The 23925-nt window shown below is 44.0% G+C and overlaps 1 protein-coding gene across 2 annotated transcripts; it reads left to right on the top strand.

The window, feature by feature from the left end:
- The first annotated feature begins 1056 nt into the window (after positions 1 to 1056).
- Positions 1057 to 9402, top strand: LOC109771922 (indole-3-pyruvate monooxygenase YUCCA1). 2 transcript variants are annotated; one of them, XM_020330617.4, is made up of 4 exons: positions 1062 to 2020; positions 3654 to 3902; positions 6662 to 6784; positions 8994 to 9402. In XM_020330617.4, exons 1-4 carry the CDS (start codon positions 1304 to 1306, stop codon positions 9198 to 9200), a joined length of 1296 nt encoding a protein of 431 aa, XP_020186206.1. In that variant the 5' UTR covers positions 1062 to 1303; the 3' UTR covers positions 9201 to 9402. The 2 variants fall into 2 exon arrangements, with proteins under 2 accessions (XP_020186208.1, XP_020186206.1); XM_020330619.4 differs by lacking the exon at positions 6662 to 6784 and having other exon boundaries at positions 1057 to 2020.
- The last annotated feature ends 14523 nt before the right edge of the window (positions 9403 to 23925 follow it).

The following is a 23925-nucleotide window of genomic DNA, read 5'->3' as shown; positions in this document are numbered from 1 at the left end:
AGCATGCCGGCCGGTGTTAACCCCGCGCCATTGTCTTGACGAGTGAAGTCTAAAATAAACCCTGACGTTGTAGGGGACGCCGTAGATGAACCCTCACCTCCAAATCCCTGAAATCGGTACCCCGACCTCTCCGATCCCGGTCTATCCTAACCCCACATATGTTTGGCAGACTGGGAAAAGCACAATCCTACCGGAAACTCGCTTGTCTCATGTCACGCGGGTCAAAACATCATAGCCATCTTCCTCGCTGCACAATCCTGATTGGAGATGCAGCCGGGAGTGCCTGCTGCCATATGGTGAGCACGCAGGCCATGATGGCGATGGCAGCCGTGTCCGGTGAGGAGCTAGGAGCCCAGCACGCCAACGGCGCAGAGCTGTTCGTCATCAAGAGGATGATGGATGCCATTAGGGATCACCGGACCAAGCTCAACATCTCCCTTGGCTTCGTCGACGCTGTGTCTCGGAGGGTTGCCGCCGTTCACGACGACAAAGCTCCAGGCGTGGGCGCGCACGGCAAAGGCGAAGACGACCAGAGCCACCTGAACTTCTGTATCAACGAGCATCGATTGAGCATTTAAGTGTTGCCGGAAGACACATGCGTACAGGGCTGGCTTGATATAGTCATGTACACGAACTAGTACGTGAGTCAGTGAGTCTGGCTTGATGGATTAGATTATCTCTTCTGGGTACACGCATGCGAGACGCCAGATGGGATCACGCCTTTTCTATTACATCAAACATGATTTTACTCATCCATGGTTTGGATTAACCGGGATCTGTAAATACAGGGTACCAATTTCAGGGATTTAGAGGTGAGGGTTCATTTACGACGAGCTCTACAACCTCAGGGTTCAATTTAGACTTCACTCGTCTTGACACTGGTGGGCGCGCGAAATGGTTGTCGCATGGGCGTGGCTGATACGGCCCTGCCCTGTTACGCTACGCTACGCTACACAGGCATTAACTCCTACATATAGCAAGCAGCTAGGCTTAATTTGGCGTCTACACGTACGTCACTCTCACTCCGTATCGTATCGGCCGATAGCTTGGGTTCATACGCCGCCCATGCCATCCATATGCGTTCGTCCATACGGATCCATACCCCAATCTAGTGATTAATTCCTAGCTCACTCGCTACTCGATCACAGCTGCACTCTACAAGGAGTATATATATAGGCAGTATATAGCTCGAGGTGTAGCTTCGGGTACATATGTGCATATGTCCAGTACAAGCTCACACTTTAGAGAGGCGCGTCAACAGCTAGCTACCTCAAGAATCAAGATCTCTCGTCTCTGATCCGCCATGCCAGTCTCGCACCGGGACTTGCAGCTTGACGCCCAGCCCTCCGCCGCCCTACTAGACTGCGGTCAGGACGGGGATGTCCCGAGACGAGTGTGGGTGCCGGGGCCGGTGATCGTCGGCGCGGGGCCGTCCGGGCTGGCGACGGCGGCCTGCCTCAAGGCTCGCGGGGTGCCGTCGCTGGTGCTGGAGCGGGACGCCTGCGTGGCGGCGTCATGGCGGCACCGCACGTACGAGCGGATGCGGCTTCACCTGCCGCGCTGCTTCTGCGAGCTCCCCCTTGCGCCTTTCCCGCCGGGCACGCCGCCGTATCCGACAAGGGACCAGTTCGTCGCCTACCTTGACGACTACGCGCGCGCCTTCGCCGTCGAGCCGCTCCTCGGCGCGCGCGTCCGGGTCGCCGCCTACGACGCCGCCATCGGCTTCTGGAGGGTCACCGTCGAAGTCGTCGGCAAAGACGCTATGACAACGATGACGACGGAGTTCATGTCTCGCTGGCTCGTGGTGGCCACCGGCGAGAATGCGGAGCCTGTGTGGCCTGACGGTGTGGAGGGTATGGACGTCTACCGCGGCACGATGATGCACACAAGCACCTACAAGAGAGGGGACGAGTTCGCCGGAAAGAAGGTGCTCGTTGTCGGCTGCGGTAACTCCGGCATGGAGGTCAGCCTCGACCTCTGCGACAATGGCGCAAAGGCATCCATGGTTGTCAGGGACAAGGTACAAGCTTTTATTTACTCGTACACATTTGCACTCACAAAAACGATGGTTCACCTAGGGGGAGAAAAATACCACTCGTGCATTACCTTGAACAGCCGAATTTAGATCGGTGAGAATCAAAATTGTACGACAACATAATAACTACAATTTGATGTATCTCAATTTTTCTTTTTAGGATCAAAAAATGAGAACCAACAACTGGGCTACTGCACAGTTCAAATTACATAGTACTCCCTCCGTAAAGAAATACTCCCTCCGTATACTTTAGAGATCTAAACGCTTTTATATTTCTTTATGGAGGGAGTACTCCTAAATAAATATAAGAGCGTTTGGATCACGAAAATTTAATTTAGTCTCTCCACAATTTTAGGCTGCCGCAGAGAATTCGTATTTCAGGCTGTCACTGTTTGTGCCAGTACTCTTGGGCGGTCAATTTCATAGTGCCACGTGTTCTCCTTTTTTCACAGTCCTCAATAGATTCTTGTCACTTCCAGCGGAAGTCTTTTTTTACATGACTTCCAGCAGGCGTGTACACAATAATACTATGCAAAATCAAAATCAACAGCGACAGCATAAAAATGACGTTGCATGCAGCAGAAAAAAAAGATCGGGTTTTATGCAATTGTTGTTGTATCGTCTCGATTTGCTGTTTTTTTTTTTGAAAAGGAGGTCATCCCCCGGCCTCTGCATCGGAGAGATGCATACGGCCACTTTATTAAAACAAGTTCAACAAAAACAAATAGTCTAGTCTATAAAGTACGGTTCACAGAAGGAGCTAAAAAGATAAAACAAGATAAACTCAAAGCCACAACCGGCCGGACGAAAAGATACTAAGGACATATCCTATTATGTGACCGCCATCCAAACCGGTTGAATATAGCCCGTGCTATCATCTCCCACCGGTTGCACCCAGTAGCCAGCTGCTCCCTGGAACCCATAGGAGTGAGTAACGACCACGTACGGATCCATGCCGTAGCCCTGAAGATAACCTGCAAGAAATTAACAATAGCTAATCTGTTAAAAATCAAATCATTCATGCAGTTCCATATAGCCCAAATAAGTGCCGTCTCGAATCGCTGTTTGAGTCGATAAAATCCCTTTATGAAGATATATCATAAAAGTTGAACATATATCACAAATCTCGAATGGCCGAGAAGAAAATAAAATATTACTTGGATCATAGGACTTCTATGGAAAACGATGTGATACTTGCAGGGGGAAAAAATCCGAAAAGGGTCAATGCATGCTGTTGTTTTCTTTTTGGACAAGGATCGCGCAACACTAAGAGTAATAGGGGAAATTTCAATAATTATGTGTTGTGTTATTTCATAAGTGCAGTATCAAAATCTATGTCAATTCATGATAAAAATGTGTGTAAAAACATTGCAGAATTTAGTGAGAACATTCAACGGTTGTACCCACATTAGGCAACGGAGATGTCAATAAAACCCAAAGATAGTGACAACTACAAACTACTCGATTTATTTCATCTTTTCGCATAAAAGGATTTAACCGTTGTATTAAGATATTTATAGCATTTACCTATTAACTGCATTTCTTTACATCATGCAGGTTTATAGGTTAACTAAACTTGCATATCTCTCTCATGCTATTATTTTTTGTAAATTTGTAGCTTCATGTGTTGCCTAGGGATATACTAGGCATCTCAACATTTGGCCTATCAGTATTCCTTCTCAAGTGGTTTCCCATGAAATGGGTTGATGCCTTGTTCCTCTTCTTCTCGAGGTTGATACTTGGCGACACTGAAAAATACGGGCTCCAACGACCTAAGATTGGCCCGCTCCAAATCAAGAAATCAACCGGAAAAACACCAGTGCTCGACATTGGAGCTCTGAGAAAGATCAGGGATGGCGAAATAAAGGTAAAATATCACATCACCCTTTGTCGGATATGCTTAATACTTCACTACTCCCCCCGTCCCATAATGTAAGATGTCAAAAAACATCTTACATTATGGGACGGAGGGAGTGCATAATTGCTAGTACTAAAGCGAAAGAGCATTGCATCAATCTGACGGAAAACAATATGAGTAACTTAATTGAATATGTTGTAAAAAGAACATAAAGTACCTTTTTCAATTAATGGGGTATTAGGATTGCAGCATCCAACTAATGAATAAGACACGCACATTTCCCACAATTCAAATTTGACCATAAATTAGATGAGAAAATATAGATTTCTGTGATTTAATAATTATACCACTAAAAATTACTTTTCAATACAAATTCAACGGCATAATTTTTATGACATATAATCCATATTTGATTGGTCTAATTTAGGGTCAAAGCTGAATTTTGATATGCGTGTGCATCTTATTCATTGAAATGGGGGTGTAAGTACAAAAGTTAAAAGAAAACTTTTGGTGCAAAATATCTACTCCCTCCATTAGGCTGGCCATAGTGGGGGTAACATAAGTAGGGACTCGCAAACATGCTTATGTGGCAGGCAATTAAAGAAGAGAGATGGTTATAGTAACATAGGTAGATACCGTAACATAATAAATGTGATGCTACTATATGTCGTGCATGGCAATAAATGAGACTATATATGATACTAATCTATAATACTATGCACTATAGAGGTACTAGTAACATAGACTAGTAACGTATGCATGTTACTAGTCTAAGTTACTCCCCACTATGACCAGCCTTAGAGCATCTCCAGCCGTTCGGCCCCCCAGGGCACCGAAAAATAGCGGCCTGGGGGTGAGCCGACGCTAGTTCGGCCCCTGGGGTTCGGTTCGCTCCCAGTCACACGCCCACGGTCGCCGCGGGTTCGGCGAAGTTCGTCTTGTTTTTTTTTTCAAACTCGGCGACTTTTGCATGAACACGGCCATTTTCGTCCAAATTTGTACAAAAGCGTAAAACATGCGTGAAAACTAACTTAAATACGAACTTAAAACGCCTAGCTAGTGCCGCCACCGTCGCCGCCGCCGCCTTCTACATGCCGAGAAGCCTGTAGAAGCGGGTGCAGTCGTCGCTGCCGTCGTCGTCGTCGTCGCGCGCCTCGCCCGCGGCATCCCTGCTGCACCCCTCGCCCGGGTCGCCGACAGCAGCGCTTGACGGCCCGGCCTCGACCTCGTCGTCGTTGTCGATGACGATAACGCCGACCTCCTCCTCGGCACGGCGACGCTCCTCGGCGCGGCTGCGAGCCTGGGTCTCCAGGTAAGCTCGGCGCTGGCGGCGCACCTGCTCGCGGACGTAGTCCTCCCTCGCCCATTTGAGGGCGGACTCGTCGTCGGGTGCCACCATGCCGATGTGCTCCGGCTTCACGGTGGGCGTGTCCGGCTCGGGTTTCGGCCAGACAAGGCGAAGGGAGCGCCTCGTCGGTGCCGTCGCAGGCGACGGCTCGTTGATGACGAGGGCGCCGCTCCGCGCGCGACGCCCGAGCGGTGTCTCCTCCGGCTCGGGCTTGACGGGCCGGATGGCCGGCGAGCCGGAGCCCGACGAGGTGGACGACCCCGGCTCCATTCGCCGCGGTATCCAGGAACTACCGCGGCGGCGAGAGAAGGAGGGGCGCGACGGGTACTCCAGCCGCGGCACATTGCCGGTCTCGATGTGGTCGAGGACGGCGTCGAGTGTGCGGCCGGGGACGCCCCACCACTCGCACCGTCCTTCGGAGTTGTGGCGGCCGCGGGGAACGACGCCGTTGACGGAGGCGATCTGCTCCTCGCGGCGGCGCTCGAAGTACATCGTCCACAGCGTTTCGCTGTCGGGCGCGTACCTCGGCTCGTTCCGCTGCTCCTCCGTCAGCGTCGAGCGGATGCGGGCGATCTCCGCCCGCCGTGCGGCTCCTTCGGGGACGGGCGACACCGGGACGCCGCCGGCGCTCAGCCTCCACGCCCCCGGCACGCGCATGTCGGGCGGCGCCGGGTACTCGGCCTCGTACAGAAGGCGCGCCTCCGGCTCCTGCAGGTGTCGGCGGCCGAAGCCGTTCGCCGCTGCGCCGTCGCCTGGGTATCTCTTGGCCATTTCGCTCGTCGCCGGTGGAAGGCAGTGGGGGGAGAGCTCCTCAGCGGGAAGAAGGCTTTTCGCGGGAGGGAGAGGGGGAGGGTGTGGTGCTCACCGGCGGGGAGGGGCGCCTTTCTATAGCCGAAGCGGGAGTGGTGGTGGGCGGCATGCGGGCGGACGCGTGGCGCATGCGAGCGGACGCGCGTCGGCGGCGTCTTCACTGCGCCGCCCGTGAGGAATCAATGGAGGCTGACCAGCACGGCAGCGCGGCAGCCCGGCAGCCTTCGCATTGATTCCCGCGGGAACCGAGGCGATGAGGTCGACGAAGCAGCCGTCTCGCTGACTCGGCGGGCCCGCGGCTGCTTCGCGCCAAAATGCTCGCCCCGGCGCCCCCGAGCGCCACCCGGTGCGTCGGGTTCGACTTGGGTCCGACGACGCTGTTCTCGGCCCAAGCCGGTGAAAAATGGGCTCCTGGAAACGCGGCTGAGCCTTTTTTGGCGCCGGCGGAAAAAAAACGCCTGGGAAGGCCGTTTTGGGGCCCGGCTGGAGATGCTCTTAGGACTACTACTAGCTATAGCAACTTGTTTCTAGTACTAGTACGTGTGTGCCAGTGTAGTACTGCATTTACTGGATGATGTGTCCAAGTGAATCTAAGAGGGATTCTCCGCAGGTGGTCCCCGCAATAAACCGGTTCACCGAGAGCGGTGTTGAATTTGCAGACGGACGTAAGGAGGACTTCGATGATGTCATCCTCGCCACCGGGTACAAAAGCAACGTGCCATCATGGCTCAAGGTAGGTACATACGCGAACGTGTATGTATATTCCGTTTCTAAATATAAGTCTTTTAAGGATTTCAACAAGTGACTACATACGAAGCAAAATAAATGAATGTATATTTTAACATATGTCTACATACATCCGTATGTTGTAGTCCATTTAAAATGTCTAAAAAAAGTTATATTTAGGAACGGAGGGAGTACTTTTAGCATCATGCATACTGTCGTGAGTCATCCATGCAACGATCAAGAGTATGCAGGAAAATAGTACCATGCTGCTTCTTTTTTTTTTTGAACCTCAGGAAAAGATGCTTATACAGAACATTAATTAGAGACTTCCGCCGATTGTGTGTGTCATGCATGAAAAACGACGCATGCATGCGCTATATGTACGTGGACTGTTCCTAAATCCTTTCTCCCCGTTTCATAAATCCTGTTGTGATTTTAGTCCAAAGTTAACCTAAAACCGCGACAAGAATTATAAAACGGAGGTAGCATGTCCCAAAATGCACGACCCAGACGTACACTTAACACTAGTCATCTTCAATTATGGAATTTTCTATAACTACTGTAATGAATGATTTAACTAATCATGATATACCCTATGTGTATTAGTGTATATTGGTTGTAATAACATCTTATATTATAAGATGAAGGAGTAGTGTTAAATAGTTGTAGAAATCTTTTTTTTATTTTTGCGAGCGAAATAGTTGTAGAAGTCCAGCTGCACACTTTCTGGGAGGTTATCAATTTTGGAACGGAGGTGTGTGTATAGTCCTTGTCATTTCGATGGAGGTATTAGATTTAGATAGGAAGGCATGGGCAGTGACAATGATGCCAACAAGAGGGCGATCGGGACACAGAAACTCATCCAAAAAAAATTTGCGGGAAACTCATCCAAAAATTGACAATATTGACTGACAGACATGCGTGAACTATGCTATGCTATGCGCTCGCTCTATAGATTTTGCGTGCAATTTTCATTAAAGATAAAATCAACGAGTTGTCGATTTGGGCAGCGTGTGTACTTTACATATATAGAAGTCCTGTGTGGCTTGGTGTGTGTTTGTATCATTGTATGTGATCGATGTGATAGCTACAAGCATGTACTTGATTTCCTTGTACCCTTTCTTGCGTAGTTGCATCGATCATGGCGTCTAGTGTAGACTTGGACACATATTTGTTAGCTACTATATGTCCATGTCATATTAAACAATCTTTTCATCTTGCAAACTAGCTGTCCTGGCTAATGATCGAGAATATGCATATAGGCGGCTCTTTTTGCATGTTCCTGTCAAGTCGATCTTGATCTCATGCGTGCGTGTATTTCTTTCTTTTCTGGTTGTATTCTTGCTGTTGTTGTTGCACAGTGAGCTGGTCCAGCAGTGGAGCCCATGCTCGGGCGTTTGGTCCATGCAACAAGGACAGATGCCATAGGAAAACATGAGTAAACAATATTATTGAAGCTGAAAGGAATCTATATATATGAAACATGTGTATATCACGTTTCCCAATAACACCGAATATATAGTAAACCGATGCTATTTTGGTGTTGGGTTCTACTCGCACTGTCGCACATCAATCATTGAGCTATGGTTCCATGCTACAAAAACAGGAGTACAGGACAATGATCAAATGATTGGCAGTTAAGGAATCATCTTAGCAACTGTAGATGTGTCTCCATGCAAAGGAGACGGCCGCAGCCCTCACTGTTGGGAAAGGGAGGATAAAGTCTTGCCAAAAGGGACGCAGATCTTGCTGGTTTTTTCCTTCCTCCATTTGAGTTTGGTTTTTCCTGTTGAGATCTTCCTTGGAGTTGGGTGCGATGCACATGCCGGCCCATAATGATGGGGTGAGGGCCATGCATCTTTGGTGATCATCATGTGCATGGCAACAGTAGTGCTTGCTACCACACCCATTGCCCACTCTACCTTTTGTAGGGTGGCCCATCTGGACGACTTGCTTGATGCATCCCATCTGCCTCACCAGATTTGATTTGACGTTGTAGAGTCTAGCTATGTTGAGTTCTCCTAATGAGCAATGTGTAATGGATGGTTTTCCACATTAGATTCTGCACAGGTCTTTTCATTGGCCCGCCATATTTCATGATGGGCTGCGGACACCTTTGATTGGCCCACCAGATTGGGTGACTAATAATTAGTAGGAGATACATCAGCATATTTGTTTATGCTAATTATAAATAGTCATGCACATGCATATTTCAGGAGGACGAATTTTTCAGCCAGAGTGATGGGTTCCCCAGGATGGCATTCCCGCACAGCTGGAGAGGCAAGAACGGCCTCTATGCCACGGGCTTCACAAGGAGGGGTCTCATGGGTTCCTCCTATGACGCCTCCAGAATCGCCGCTGACATCGCCAACCAGTGGACCGAGGCCCTCGCCAGGAATATCACCGCTCACAATAATGCTTGAAACCTAGCCAAGGCCGATGCTCTTACGCTAGTTTCATCGGTTGAACTGTTTCATTTTCGAGTAATGTGTGCGCGTTAGTCGGAACGTGTGTGTATATATGTACCTCCAGCCGTCTAATGGGTTGATATAGAGTTACTACATTATACGTAGTACAGATATATGTATGGAATAATCAGTAAGATGCAAGGTGGCAGGTGCAGTAATGCGGTAGGAGTATTGTGCATTTGTGCTTTTCTTGTGGATTGCATTTGTGCTATATCCTTATCTTTTCTTTTTTTTAAGCGGAATTTGAGCTATATATATCCTTGTAGTGGGAGTTTTGTCATGGCCTCGACTACCAAGCACCAGGCCACAGTATCTTTTTTTTAATTGTTTGGATTGCTTACCACATATGTCACGTGGTACCAGGCCACAATACCAAATGACCACGCCTGCCCAATACAAGATTGAACCTGGCCAAATACGTGACTTGAGCCCTCGGAATATGGGCGCGCATAGATGGGCCCCTCTATGTCGTGTAAGGTGGCGGTGGCGCAGCAAAAAAAAAGAGCACCGCCCCCCCCCCCCCCCCCCCCCCCCCCAACGTGCTCTGGGCGACCCAGTCCAAGACGGGGCGTCCAATTATTTTCCTTTTTTTTTGTTTACTCGTTCTACCTTTAACGTTCGGAATTTCCAAAAACTTTAATAAATTTTTTTAAATCAGAAATTTAAAAATAGTTCAAGATTTCAAACAAGTTCACCAAGTTTCAAAAAATGATAAGTAATATTAAAGATGTTCACAATTTCAGAAATGTCCACGAAATTGAAAAAATACCTTCATGAATTTAAAAAATTGTTTTAATTTAAATAATCGTTCATTAATACCAAAATATATTTCCAAAATTTAAAAATTTTATGAAAAAAGGGAAAAGAAAATAAAATGAAAGAAGACAGCCAGAAAGTTCGCAAATCGGTCTAATGGGGTGGCCCCATTAGCTTGGCGCGAGGTTGCCTGTATCGTCGAGAGCAACTAATCAAAGTGCACTCGTTCGGGAGCCTCCCGAAGGGTCACTTTGGGGTGGGATGAGAAAGCGCCACTTGGTGCGCCCTCTGCCACCGCCACATGTCGAGCTTTGGGCACTCCCTCTGATTTTTATTTTTATTTCCCCACACGCGTTTTTGGCTTTTTAGATGGCTTTTTTGGGGGGGGGGGGGTCGAATTTTAGATTTTTCACCGGTCTTCCTTAGCTTTTGAAAAAAAAAAACCGCGAAAGAACGTGTTTTCTTTTTCGTTTCCTTCTGCAAGAAGCACGTATTTGCTTCCGAGCTCGGAAACGAAAAAAAACATGTTATTTTTTCTTTCGCGAGAGGCATGGGTTTACTTCTGCGAGAGGCACGACCATGCCTCTAGGAAACGGAAAACATGTTTTTTTTCCTTCGGCGAGAGGCACGGGTTTGCTTCCGCGAGAGGCACGGCTATAACTCTCGAAAAAGGAAACAAATGTGTTTTTTTTTCTTTGCGAGAGGCACAGTCATGCCTCTGTCGGAAAGGGAAAAAAATACTTGTGCTCCCGGTTCAGTTTTTTCATCCGACTTTTTGTCTGGTTTTTTTGTGAAAAAAACAATCATCAAAACCTATTAATATAGGATCTAGTTTTGAAGATCTCGATGCGGAAAATTCAAAGGTGAAAGCGGTTCGAGATTTGGATGCACGGTGTAAGAGATAAAACAATTTGAATAAATGGATATACGAAAATATTCTGTGCGACACTTGTCGCAACCTGAGGAGGTAGGAATGACCTTTGTAAAAAGTGCTCTTTAATTAGTAATTTTGGGTATCGTCACTATCCCAGTACCCGCCCGCGGAATAGAATCCGGCGTCTCCTATTTGGCGCTACAGGCGCCCGTTATAGTACATTGTGCAAATGGGCGCACACCTTCACCTCACGCTGGCTCGGCCCATCTTTATTTTTCCTTTTTAACGCACAAAAGCTGGTGCGCGGTGTGTTTCAAACCGCCCACCTCGTGGTCCTTGGTACGTAAATCCTATCGTGATGTGATTACATCTTCTTCTTTCTTTTCTCCTTTCTCCTTTCTTCTTTCTTCCCTTTTCAGTTTTATTTGGAACAGCTTAGTTCTATTTTATTTTTATTTTTATTTTTTTAATAAATTGGATGAACTTCTTTTAAAATTGAATGAACTTTTTCCAAAATCAATGAACATTTTCATAAGGTGATTTTGTTTTTGCAAAGTCAAACGAACTCTTATTGTAAATCAATGAACTTATTCAAAAATCAATTTTTTTCAAAGTTGATGATTTTTTTTCAAAATTAATGATCTTTTTTCAAAATTGATGATTTTTTGGGATTTTGTGAACTTTTTTTTTCCAAATTGATGATTTTTTTTCAAATTCGTCAATATTTTTAAATATAGATGAAGTTTTATTCAAACTCGATGAACTTTTACAAAATCTATGTATTTTGTTTTCAAATTCAATGACTTTTTTCGAATTCAATTATCTTTTTTCCAAAAACATGAACTTTTTTTCAAATTCGATGATTCTTATTTTCAACTTGTGCACTTTTCTAAATCCATGAACTCTTTTTCAACTTGCAAACTTTTTCCAAATCTCTGAACATTTGTTAATTTTCATGAGAGGTTTGTTTTACAATGGTCAATGGTCAACGGCCAACTGTTTGACAGGTTTTTTTTCAGCAGGAGCAGACTTTGTTTTGGCGTGTAGCGTGTTTCCTTTTGTGAATTTGCAGCGTGGCTTCTTTGAGTCGCGAACAGCAAGATGGGACGAGCAATCTTATTTTTTATTTATTGATTTTTATTATTTATGAGGCGTGAGCGATCGAGGCGTATCCTATTCAAAAGGCGTAGGAGCATTGTGCATAGAACAGGGGATCTCGTGATTGAATTTACGCTGCACTAACAACCCCACCCAGATTACATGATGCGTTTAGTTACACCTTTTCCGGTCTTTACTTCTCCAAACCTAACACGGTAGTTTCCCATTCTTCTTTCCAGTTTCGTCTTTCTTTCTCCAATTTTCTTTCTTTTTCATTTTTCATTTTTTCTTTTGTATTGCTCTTTTTTTATTTTTTGGAAAAGTTTTTGTTGCTTTTCTCTTTATTTTTCCATTTCCTATTTTGTTTCCTTTTTTCTACTTGCAAAATATGCAAACTTTTTTCCAAATTTATGATTTCTTTTCAAAATTAATGAACTTTTTTTTCAAATTCGTCAACATTGTTTTAAAATTTATGAACTTTTAAGAAAAATGATGAACTTCTCGCAAAACAAATGATCATCTGTGATCGGGCGCTCATGCGAACAGGAGCGCTGCGCGCGAGCAAATGTTCAGGCCACGGTCCAGTATGATCGTCTGTGAGCGCCAGCGAGGGTAAAGGGCGCCGAACGCGCTGACTAGGACCTACCATAGAATCCACGCGCACAAATGCGAAAACTCGTAAACTCGTTATTTGACGCATAATGCGTGAAACTGCGGCCATTCAGTTGGGTCGTCCCATTTAAGCTACATCTTTGGGATCTTTTAATGGTTTTCCTCTTATTTTCTTTTTTATTGGTTTTAGATTATATACTTTTTCCATTTTCCTATTTTTCCAAAGAACTGAAGTTTCGAAAAATGCTCACAAGTTAAATAAAAATTTATTTCCTTTTTCATGTTTTCCAAAAAAAATAGAAATTCCAAAAAATGCTCACAAGTTAAATAAAAAGATGTTTTCAAATTTTTATTCCAAATTTTAAATAAATATGTTTTGAAGATTTTCACAAATTTAGGAATGTTCAAGTTTTTAAGAAATATTCTCTATTTCAAAAAGCTCTTCATTAATTCAAAAAAATTGGGGAAATTTTAAAAAAAGTTCCCATATTCAGTAATGTTAATGGTTTTAAAAAATGTTCAGAAATTGAAAATCTGTTTGAATTTTCCAAAACATTTGCATTTTCAAAAAAGACTGACCAAACTATGCTATAGTGCGTTTCGCTACCATACCGAGCGGATAGAGTGTACGATTCGCTATAGTTCATGCTAAATGGCCCGGCTCAGTCATGGGTCGCCTGTGTGTTGCGTCCCTAGTTTGACCGAATATGACATATAGGAGCTCCCGTTAAAACCCGACAACTTTTTTTAGGGAAAAAACCAGGCAACTATGAGTCCTACTTTAAGCTCGCCTCACAGCACCACCAATATGGGTCGACCCAATAGGAATCGAGCAGAGCCAGCTAAGCCGCCGAATGATTTTTCCTATCTTTGTGATGGATTGTTTTCTACGGTTTTTCTTGCACAACCTGTTTTGTTGGGCTTCAGTCTTTTTTCATTTATTTTTTGTTTTGTTTTAATTTTAATTTTTTCCTTTTCTTTTCTTCAAATGTATTAAATACACGCTGACACATTTTTAAATACACCTTGGATATATTTTTTGATATATGTTAGACATTTTTCAAATGTACCTTAAACATTTTCCCAATGCATGTTGAACATTTTTTAAAGACCGAACGAACATTTTTATATATACGGCAAACATTTTTTTAACACTCGTAAACATTCTTCAAATATATGTCGAAATTTTTCCAAGCTAGCACAGTGCCACACGTTCCTACAAAGCCATAAAAAGACAAGGAGGCACCACCGTCTAAGGAGATCAGAATCTTTATGGTACTTGAGGCCGTAGCCCGGTTTAAGATTAAAAAGAGTGAAAAGTATAATAGAAAATCATGCTGCAGTCGTTGAAGATCTTAAACAACTATAGTGAGATGACATTTTGAATTTTTGGAACATAGATAAATGGCATGCATAAGTTGAATGCACAATGATATGGACATGATTACCTGGAATACGATCCAAAGTATTACAAGAATATAATTTTTTCTTGGTGATTTCAAATAATATTAATAATTTATAATATTTTGTTATTCAAGAAGAAAGTACAAAAGTTTATTTTATTATATGCAGAATCATTGAATATTTTTATAAGGCACGTGTGAAGATAAGAAATATATGCAACAATCGGCAAACTCCAAGCCCCAACCAGCTCCTCTCCCTCTATAAATAGAGGAGAGGGCAGCTACTTCACAACACACAAGTTCATACTTGAGCTCTCTCATTTGGGCACTGCAATGATTGGTCTTCTCTCTCTCGCTCTCCACGAAATTGTTTTGTAGCACCGTAAGGCTGTCTAGTCTCCTGTAGGAACGTTCTGGACGGCGAAGCCCTGCCAGATAGCTGACACCGTATGTGTTCAACCCGGTAGAGAGGTCGTACGTTCGCTCCTCTGTCCGAGGTTCCGTCTTATGGACTGTTCGAGGGAGATAATCCTCCTGGTTGGGAGGTTGTAAATTCCTAGCTGCAGGGATCTACACCAACGATCTTGACCAACTCTACTTCTGCCGCGCTACGAGTTGGTAACAATGAGATCAAACCTTGTATGCATCGTCATAATGATCTTGGGCTGCTCCGTAGAACAAAAAGGTTTTGTTTTCTGCTGTGTTACCCTACACATATTTATATGTATCTGGGGTAGAATTATTCACCAAATTCAAATTTGCTCTTTGTTACTGGTTTTGAGCACAATAAAATTCCAGCACTTGGCACATTTGCATTTAGCCCCCTAAACTTTGTCAAATTCACAAGTTATTCATACTTTTTTAGAATTTGAGAAATGTTATATGAATTTTGACCAGAATTTTGCAAGGATTCTATTGCTGCACTTTCTTTTGAATTTTTAGCAAACCTTATTCTTGTTTACTTCAAATTTGCACTTAAGCCTCCACACCTTGACCTATTCATATCTTTTGCATCCTACTTCCAAATCCCATGAATTTTATAGTCATTTGGGGCTACTCAATCCATACATTCTAGAAATGCTAATGTATTTCCAAGATTTTTCACCCAACTCCAATTCCTTCCTGGTTGCACGAAAACCCTTCTGAATCTTGTTCCAAACATAAGGAGAGCTTCACAACTCCGTTTAATTTGTTCTTTATATGCTTTTTTTTAGGAAAAATGGGTTGAACATGAATTTGCCATGATAATGCATTAATATCATGTTTTTATACTGTTTGTAGAAATATGACTCAAATTAAATAAATGCAATTCGAGTTTCACTTAGATCTAACTCACTTGATCAAACTCCGATTAAACTTTTTAAGAGTTAAATTCTAGTGCATATTAAACATGCCATACATTATGATGTTTGTGCATTGTGCCATGGCTTGTTTGTATACCGTATTGTCTGCTCTTTTCCGATTTCGTTCTTGTCGGTAGAGCCAAGAAATGTTACTGAATTCAAGGAACCGAATGACTACCACCTCGAGGAGTAGACTCACTATCAACTTCAAGAGGAAACAAACAAGGATGATAATTACCTTGGATAATATTACTAGCTTTACTTGCTAGATGTCTCGATGCTATCTTTTGGTCTCGCTACCTATCACATTGTTTCAAGCCTCCCAATTGCCACGAAACATCCTTTAATCTCCACTACCTAGCAAACCTTTGATTTGTTATGTCACCGCTTGCTCAGCCCCTCTTATAGTATTGCTAGTTGCAGGCGCAGTTGTTTCCGTGTGAGAACATGAATATCTTTTGGGATGTCATTATTATCATGCTTAAATTTTAAACTTGACTATATACTTGGATAAGTGTGAAAGGCCTAGGCCTATGCCCTGGTGCTTTTTCCACTCTGGTCAACCATAGTTTCGGTTGTTATGTTCCTTGGTGAGCTCATCCTACCGTGTGTGGGAGTATTATGGGCCCCGTCGAATCCCTCTATCTGGCATTGAACTCTTCTAGAAGGCCCAACATTGGTAGTACAATTTGCCAACATAAAAACATGCATACGGTGTGACGACATTCGAAGATTCTTTAATAAACAATTTGGGCAATCGCCTGAGAAAAGCATTGGTCAACAATGGGGGTAGCCAAGGCACCAAGGGAAACTGGGTTTGGCTTGCCGGAAACCTTGCCCATCTGGCTGGGACCGGGTCTAGGGATACATTCGGCTCTGATCCGGATATCGACCCAAAGAGGTCATCTGGATTAGTTTGACATTAGCTATAGGAACTTGTTACTTCTGAACTCCTGGTATGCATCGTGTTTACATGTTGGTTCTCACGGACCATGAACTTGGAAGAACAGGGTATGCATGCGGAACATGTAATGGGAAGTTGGAGCACGCATGTTGGGTTAAATCTTTCGTAAAGTCATCTCCGTGATTATGAATGGCTCAAAAATTTATAATGCCAGACATAGACAACTTCAACTAATAATTAAAACTTGCTCAAACGTGTGCGTACCATGACTGTCTCTTCTTGTCGGTATGCAATAGAGAAGAGGACACGCTGGGGGTTATGAATGACTTGTATGTAGGTGTTCAAGATCACTTCTTAATCAACTAGTTGGCGACCTTTTTGCTTAGGCTGGTCTCACCTTATTCTAGTATATGTAGGACTAGTTGGTTTTATATTGCTTAGCTGCTTGTTGTAACCTCACCACTTAACCATATCCTACCCATAAGTTATGTTAGTATTAGTACCCTTGGTAATGTACTTGTTATGTCCAAAAGGCTCATAGATACCACAACAACTCAATGCAGGTGCCGATGATACAGGTGCAGGTTTAGATGATGTCCTCAACAACTAGTCTCACTATGATGGAGATAGTGGCGGGTACTACGTGACTCTTAGTTACGATCACTAGATATGGGACTGCGGGGTGGACAATTGCCTATTCCCCGGTCTCTTAGGAAACTTTGGTTCTTGTTCGTACTTGGACCCGTGTTTCTTCCGTTGCCATGAATGATGTAATTATGGGTCATGTTGACCTCTGATTGATGAAATATTTATGTATTGGCATATGTCTACCCTATTGTCACTTGTATTTATCTCTTCATCTCTTTTAGTTGTATTTGTTGTGAGGTATATCTTGTTCACCAACATATGAAATTGGGTATATGTTATGGAGTCATATATTGGGACGACAAAATGCGCTTCTAGTCCTTGTGAAGATTGCAAAGTCTTTATTGGGACTAGGACCGCATCTTGGGCGTTACACCTGGACCGAGGAAGATAAAGACCGCCTTATGAGAAATAAACTGTTGGGGAACGTAGTAATTTCAAAAAAATTCCTACGCACACGCAGGATCATGGTGATGCATAGCAACGAGAGGGGACAGTGTTGTCCACGTACCCTCGTAGAACAAAAGCGGAAGCGTTAACACAACGCGGTTGATGTAGTCGTACGTCTTCACGATCCGACCGATCCAAGTACCGAACGTACGGCACCTCCGAGTTCAGCACACATTCAGCTCGATGACGTCCCGCGAACTCCGATCCAGCAGAGCTTCACGGGAGAGTTCCGTCAGCACGACGGCGTGATGACTGTGATGATGTTGCTACCGACGCAGGGCTTCGCCTAAGCACCGCTACGATATGACCGAGGTGGAATATGGTGGAGGGGGGCACCGCACACGGCTGGGAGAGATCAACAGATCAACTTGTGTGTCTAGAGGTGCCCCCTGCCCCCGCATATAAAGGAGCAAGGGGGAGGCCGGCCGGCCCCTTGTGGGCGCGCCAGGAGGAGTCCTCCTCCTAGTAGGAGTAGGACCCCCCTATTTCCTACTCCTACTAGGAGGGGGAAAGGAAGGGGGAGAGGGAGAAGGAAAGGGGGGCGCCGCCCCCCCTCTCCTAGTCCAATTCGGACCAGAGGGGGAGGGGCGTGCGGCCTGCCATAGGCCAGCCCTCTCTCTCTCCACTAAGGCCCATAAGGCCCATTATTTCTCCCGGGGGGGGGGGGTTCCGGTAACCCTCCGGCACTCCGGTTTTCTCCGAAACCACTCGGAACACTTCCGGTGTCCGAATATAGTCGTCCAATATATCGATCTTTACGTCTCGACCATTTCGAAACTCCTCGTCATGTACGTGATCAAATCCGGGACTCCTAACTACCTTTAGTACATCAAAACCCAAAAACTCATAATACCGATCGTCACCAAACTTTAAGCGTGCGGACCCTACGGGTTTGAGAACTATGTAGACATGACCGAGACACGTCTCCGGTCAATAACCACTAGCGGAACCTGGATGCTCATATTGGCTCCTACATATTCTACGAAGATCTTTATCGGTCAAACCGCATAACAACATACGTTGTTCCCTTTGTCATCGGTATGTTACTTGCCCGAGATTTGATCGTCGGTATCTCAATACCTAGTTCAATCTCATTACCGGCAAGTCTCTTTACTCGTTCCGTAATGCATCATCCCGCAACTAACTCATTAGTCACATTGCTTTCAAGGCTTTATAGTGATGTGCATTACTGAGAGGGCCCAGAGATACCTCTCCGACAATCGGAGTGACAAATCCTAATCTCGAAATACGCCAACTCAACAAATACCTTCGGAGACACCTGTAGAGCACCTTTATAATCACCCAGTTACGTTGTGACGATTGGTAGCACACAAAGTGTTCCTCCGGTAAACGGGAGTTGCATAATCTCATAGTCATAGGAACATGTATAAGTCATGAAGAAAGCAATAGCAACATACTAAACGATCAAGAGCTAAGCTAACGGAATGGGTCAAGTCAATCACATCATTCTCCTAATGATGTGATCCCGTTAAATCAAATGACAACTCATGTCCATGGCTAGGAAACTCAACCATCTTCGATTAACGAGCTAGTCAAGTAGAGGCATACTAATGACACTATGTTTGTCTATGCATTCACACATGTATTATGTTTCCGGTTAATACAATTCTAGCATGAATAATAAACATTTATCATGATATGAGGAAATAAATAATAACTTTATTATTGCCTCTAGGGCATATTTCCTTCAGTCTCCCACTTGCACTAGAGTCAATAATCTAGATTACACAGTAATGATTCTAACACCCATGGAGTTTTGGTGATGATCATGTTTTGCTCGTGGAAGAGGCTTAGTCAACGGGTCTGCAACATTCAGATCCGTATGTATCTTGCAAATCTCTATGTCTCCCACCTGGACTTGGTCCCCGATGGAATTGAAGCGCCTTTTGATGTGCTTGGTCCTCTTGTGAAATCTGGATTCCTTTGCCAAGGCAATTGCACCAGTATTATCACAAAAGATTTTCATTGGACCCGATGCACTAGGTATGACAGCTAGATCGGATATGAACTCCTTCATCCAGACTCCTTCATTTTCTGCTTCCGAAGCAGCTATGTACTCCGCTTCACACGTAGATCCCGCCACGACGCTTTGTTTAGAACTGCACCAACTGACAGCTCCACCGTTGTAAACACGTATTCGGTTTGCGATTTAGAATCGTCCGGATTAGTGTCAAAGCTTGCATCGACGTAACCATTTACGACTAGCTCTTTCTCACCTCCATAAATGAGAAACATATCCTTAGTCCTTTTCAGGTATTTTAGGATGTTCTTGACCGCTATCCAGTGATCCACTCCTGGATTACTTTGGTACCTCCCTGTTAAGCTAATAGCAAGGCACACATCAGGTCTGGTACACAGCATTGCATACATGATAGAGCCTATGGCTGAAGCATAGGGAATATCTTTCATTTTCTCTCTATCTTCTGCAGTGGTCGGGCATTGAGTCTGACTCAATTTCACACCTTGTAACACAGGCAAGAACCCTTTCTTTGCTTGATCCATTTTGAACTTTTTCAAAACTTTGTCAAGGTATGTGCTTTGTGAAAGTCCTATCAAGCGTCTTGATCTATCTCTATAGATCTTGATGCCCAATATGTAAGCAGCTTCACCGAGGTCTTTCATTGAAAAACTCTTATTCAAGTATCCTTTTATGCTATCCAGAAATTCTATATCATTTCCAATCAGTAATATGTCATCCACATATAATATTAGAAATGCTACAGAGCTCCCACTCACTTTCTTGTAAATACAGGCTTCTCCAAAAGTCTGTATAAAACCATATGCTTTGATCACACTATCAAAACATTTATTCCAACTCCGAGAGGCTTGCACCAGTCCATAAATGGATTGCTGGAGCTTGCACACTTTGTTAGCTCCCTTTGGATCGACAAGACCTTCCGGTTGCATCATATACAACTCTTCTTCTAGAAATCCATTCAGGAATGTAGTTTTGACATCCACTTGCCAAATTTCATAATCATAAAATGCGGCAATTGCTAACATGATTCGGACAAACTTAAGCATCGCTACGGGTGAGAAAGTCTCATCGTAGTCAACTCCTTGAACTTGTCAAAAACCTTTTGCAACAAGTCGAGCTTTGTGGACAGTAACATTACCGTTAGCATCAGTCTTCTTCTTGAAGATCCATTTATTCTCTATGGCTTGCCGATCATTTGGCAAGTCAACCAAAGTCCACACTTTGTTCTCATACATGGATCCCATCTCAGATTTCATGGCCTCAAGCCATTTTGCGGAATCTGGGCTCACCATCGCTTCTTCATAGTTTGTAGGTTCGCCTTGGTCAAGTAACATGACCTCCAGAATAGGATTACCGTACCACTCTGGTGCGGATCTTACTCTGGTTGACCTACGAGGTTCGGTAGTAACTTGATTTGAAGTTATATGATTACCATCATTAGCTTCCTCACTAATTGGTGTAAGAGTCACAGAAACATATTTCTGTGATGAACTAATTTCCAACAAGGGAGCAGGTACAGTTACCTCATCAAGTTCTACTTTCCTCCCACTCACTTCTTTCGAGAGAAACTCCTTCTCTAGAAAGGATCCATTCTTAGCAACGAATGTCTTGCCTTTCGGATCTGTGATAGAAGGTGTACCCAACAGTTTCCTTTGGGTATCCTATGAAGACACATTTCTCCGATTTGGGTTCGAGCTTATCAGGTTGAAGCTTTTTCACATAAGCATCACAGCCCCAAACTTTAAGAAACGACAACTTTGGTTTCTTGCCAAACCACAGTTCATAAGGTGTCATCTCAATGGATTTCGATGGTGCCCTATTTAACGTGAATGCAACCGTCTCTAAAGCATAACCCCAAAACGATAGCGGCAAATCAGTAAGAGACATCATAGATTGCACCATATCTAGTAAAGTACAATTACGACGTTCGGACACACCATTACGCTGTGGTGTTCAGGGTGGCGTGAGTTGCGAAACTATTCCGCATTGTTTCAAATGTAGACCAAACTCGTAACTCAAATATTCTCCTCCACGATCAGATCGTAGAAACTTTATTTTCTTGTTACGATGATTTTCCACTTAACTCTGAAATTCTTTGAACTTTTCAAATGTTTCAGACTTATGTTTCATTAAGTAGATATACCCATATCTGCTCAAATCATCTGTGAAGGTGAGAAAATAACGCTACCCGCCGCGAGCCTCAATATTCATCGGACCACATACATCAGTATGTAAGATCTCCAAAAAATCTGTTGCTCGCTCCATTGTTCCGGAGAACGGCGTTTTAGTCATCTTGCCCATAAGGCATGGTTCGCAAGTACCAAGTGATTCATAATCAAGTGATTCCAAAAGTCCATCAGTATGGAGTTTCTTCATGCGCTTTACACCAATATGACCCAAACGGAAGTGCCACAAATAAGTTGCACTATCATTATCAACTCTGCATTTTTTGGCTTCAACATTATGAATATGTGTATCACTACTATCAAGATTCAACAAAAATAGACCACTCTTCATGGGTGCATGACCATAAAAGATATTGCTCATATAAATAGAACAACCATTATTCTCATATTTAAATGAATAACCGTCTCGCATTAAACAAGATCCGGATATAATGTTCATGCTCAACGCTGGCACCAAATAACAATTATTTAGGTCTAAAACTAATCCCAAAGGTAGATGTAGAGGTAGCGTGCTGACGGCGATCACATCGACTTTGGAACCATTTCCCACGCGCATCGTCACCTCGTCCTTAGCCAGTCTTCGCTTAATCCGTAGTCCCTGTTTCGAGTTGCAAATATTAGCAACAGAACCAGTATCAAATACCCAGGTGCTACTGCGAGCTCTAGTAAGGTACACATCAATAACATGTATATCACATATACCTTTGTTCACCTTGCCATCCTTCTTATCCGCCAAATACTTGGGGGGCAGTTCCGCTTCCAGTGACCAGTCTGCTTGCAGTAGAAGCACTTAGTCTCAGGCTTAGGTCCAGACTTGGGTTTCTTCTCTTGAGCAGCAACTTGTTTGCCATTCTTCTTGAAGTTCCCCTTCTTCTTCCCTTTACCCTTTTCTTGAAACTGGTGGTCTTGTTGACCATCAACACTTGATGCTCCTTCTTGATTTCTACCTCCGCAGCCTTTAGCATTGCGAAGGGCTCGGGAATTGTCTTATCCATCCCTTGCATATTATAGTTCATCAGGAAGCTCTTGTAGCTTGGTGGCAGTGATTGAATAATTCTGTCAATGACACTATCATCCGGAAGATTAACTCCCAGTTGAATCAAGTGATTGTTATACCCAGACATTTTGAGTATATGTTCACTGACAGAACTATTCTCTTCCATCCTGCAGCTGTAGAACTTATTGGAGACTTCATATCTCTCAATCCGGGCATTTGCTTGAAATATTAACTTCAACTCCTGGAACATCTCATATGCTCCATGACGTTCAAAACGTCGTTGAAGTCCCGTTTCTAAGCCGTAAAGCATGGCACACTGAACTATCGAGTAGTCATCAGCTTTGCTCTGCCTGACGTTCTTAGCGTCGTCAGTTGCATCTGTAGCAGGCCTGGCACCCAACGGTGCTTCCAGGACGTAATTCTTCTGTGCAGCAATGAGGATAATCCTCAAGTTACGGACCCAGTTCGTGTAATTGCTACCATCATCTTTCAACTTTGCTTTCTCAAGGAACGCATTAAAATTCAACGGAACAACAGCACGGGCCATCTATCTACAACAACATAGACAAGCAAAATATCAGGTACTAAGTTCATGATAAATTTAAGTTCAATTAATCATATTACTTAAGAACTCCCACTTAGACAGATATCCCTCTAATCATCTAAGTGATCATGTGATCCAAATCAACTAAACCATGTCCGATCATCACGTGAGATGGAGTAGTTTTCAATGGTGAACATCACTATGTTGATCATATCTACTATATGATTCACGCTCGACCTTTCGGTCTCAGTGTTCTGAGGCCATATCTGCATATGCTAGGCTCGTCAAGTTTAACCCGAGTATTCCGCGTGTGCAAAACTGGCTTGCACCCGTTGTAGATGAACGTAGAGCTTATCACACCCGATCATCACGTGGTGTCTCGGCACGACAAACTTTGGCAACGGTGCATACTCAGGGAGAACACTTTTATCTTCAAATTTAGTGGGAGATCATCTTATAATGCTACCGTCAATCAAAGCAAAATAATATGCATAAAGGATAAACATCACATGCAATCAATATAAGTGATATGATATGGCCATCATCATCTTGTGCTTGTGATCTCCATCTTCGAAGCACCGTCATGATCACCATTGTCACCGGCGCGACACCTTGATCTCCATCGTAGCATCGTTGTCGTCTTGCCAACTTTTGCTTCTACGACTATCGCTACCGCTTAGTGATAAAGTAAAGCAATTATAGGGCGATTTTATTGCATACAATAAAGCGACAACCATATGGCTCCTGCCAGTTGCCGATAACTCGGTTACAAAACATGATCATCTCATACAATAAAATATAGCATCATGTCTTAACCATATCACATCACAACATGCCCTGCAAAAACAAGTTAGACGTCCTCTACTTTG

This window comes from Aegilops tauschii, chromosome 5 (assembly GCF_002575655.3).
Source record: "Aegilops tauschii subsp. strangulata cultivar AL8/78 chromosome 5, Aet v6.0, whole genome shotgun sequence".
Lineage (NCBI taxonomy): Eukaryota > Viridiplantae > Streptophyta > Magnoliopsida > Poales > Poaceae > Aegilops > Aegilops tauschii.
Note: the sequence above shows the minus strand (reverse complement) of the source record. Positions and strands in the feature narration are given on the sequence as shown.

What these genes read in the sequence shown, in the direction of transcription:
- LOC109771922 (XM_020330617.4), top strand. Translation starts at nt 1,304, where the DNA reads ATGCCAGTCTCGCACCGGGACTTGCAGCTTGACGCCCAGCCCTCCGCC. An exon ending in CCATGGTTGTCAGGGACAAG is followed by an intron (nt 2,021 to 3,653) that starts GTACAAGCTTTT and finishes GTAAATTTGTAG; the next exon opens with CTTCATGTGTTGCCTAGGGA. An exon ending in ACGTGCCATCATGGCTCAAG is followed by an intron (nt 6,785 to 8,993) that starts GTAGGTACATAC and finishes TGCATATTTCAG; the next exon opens with GAGGACGAATTTTTCAGCCA.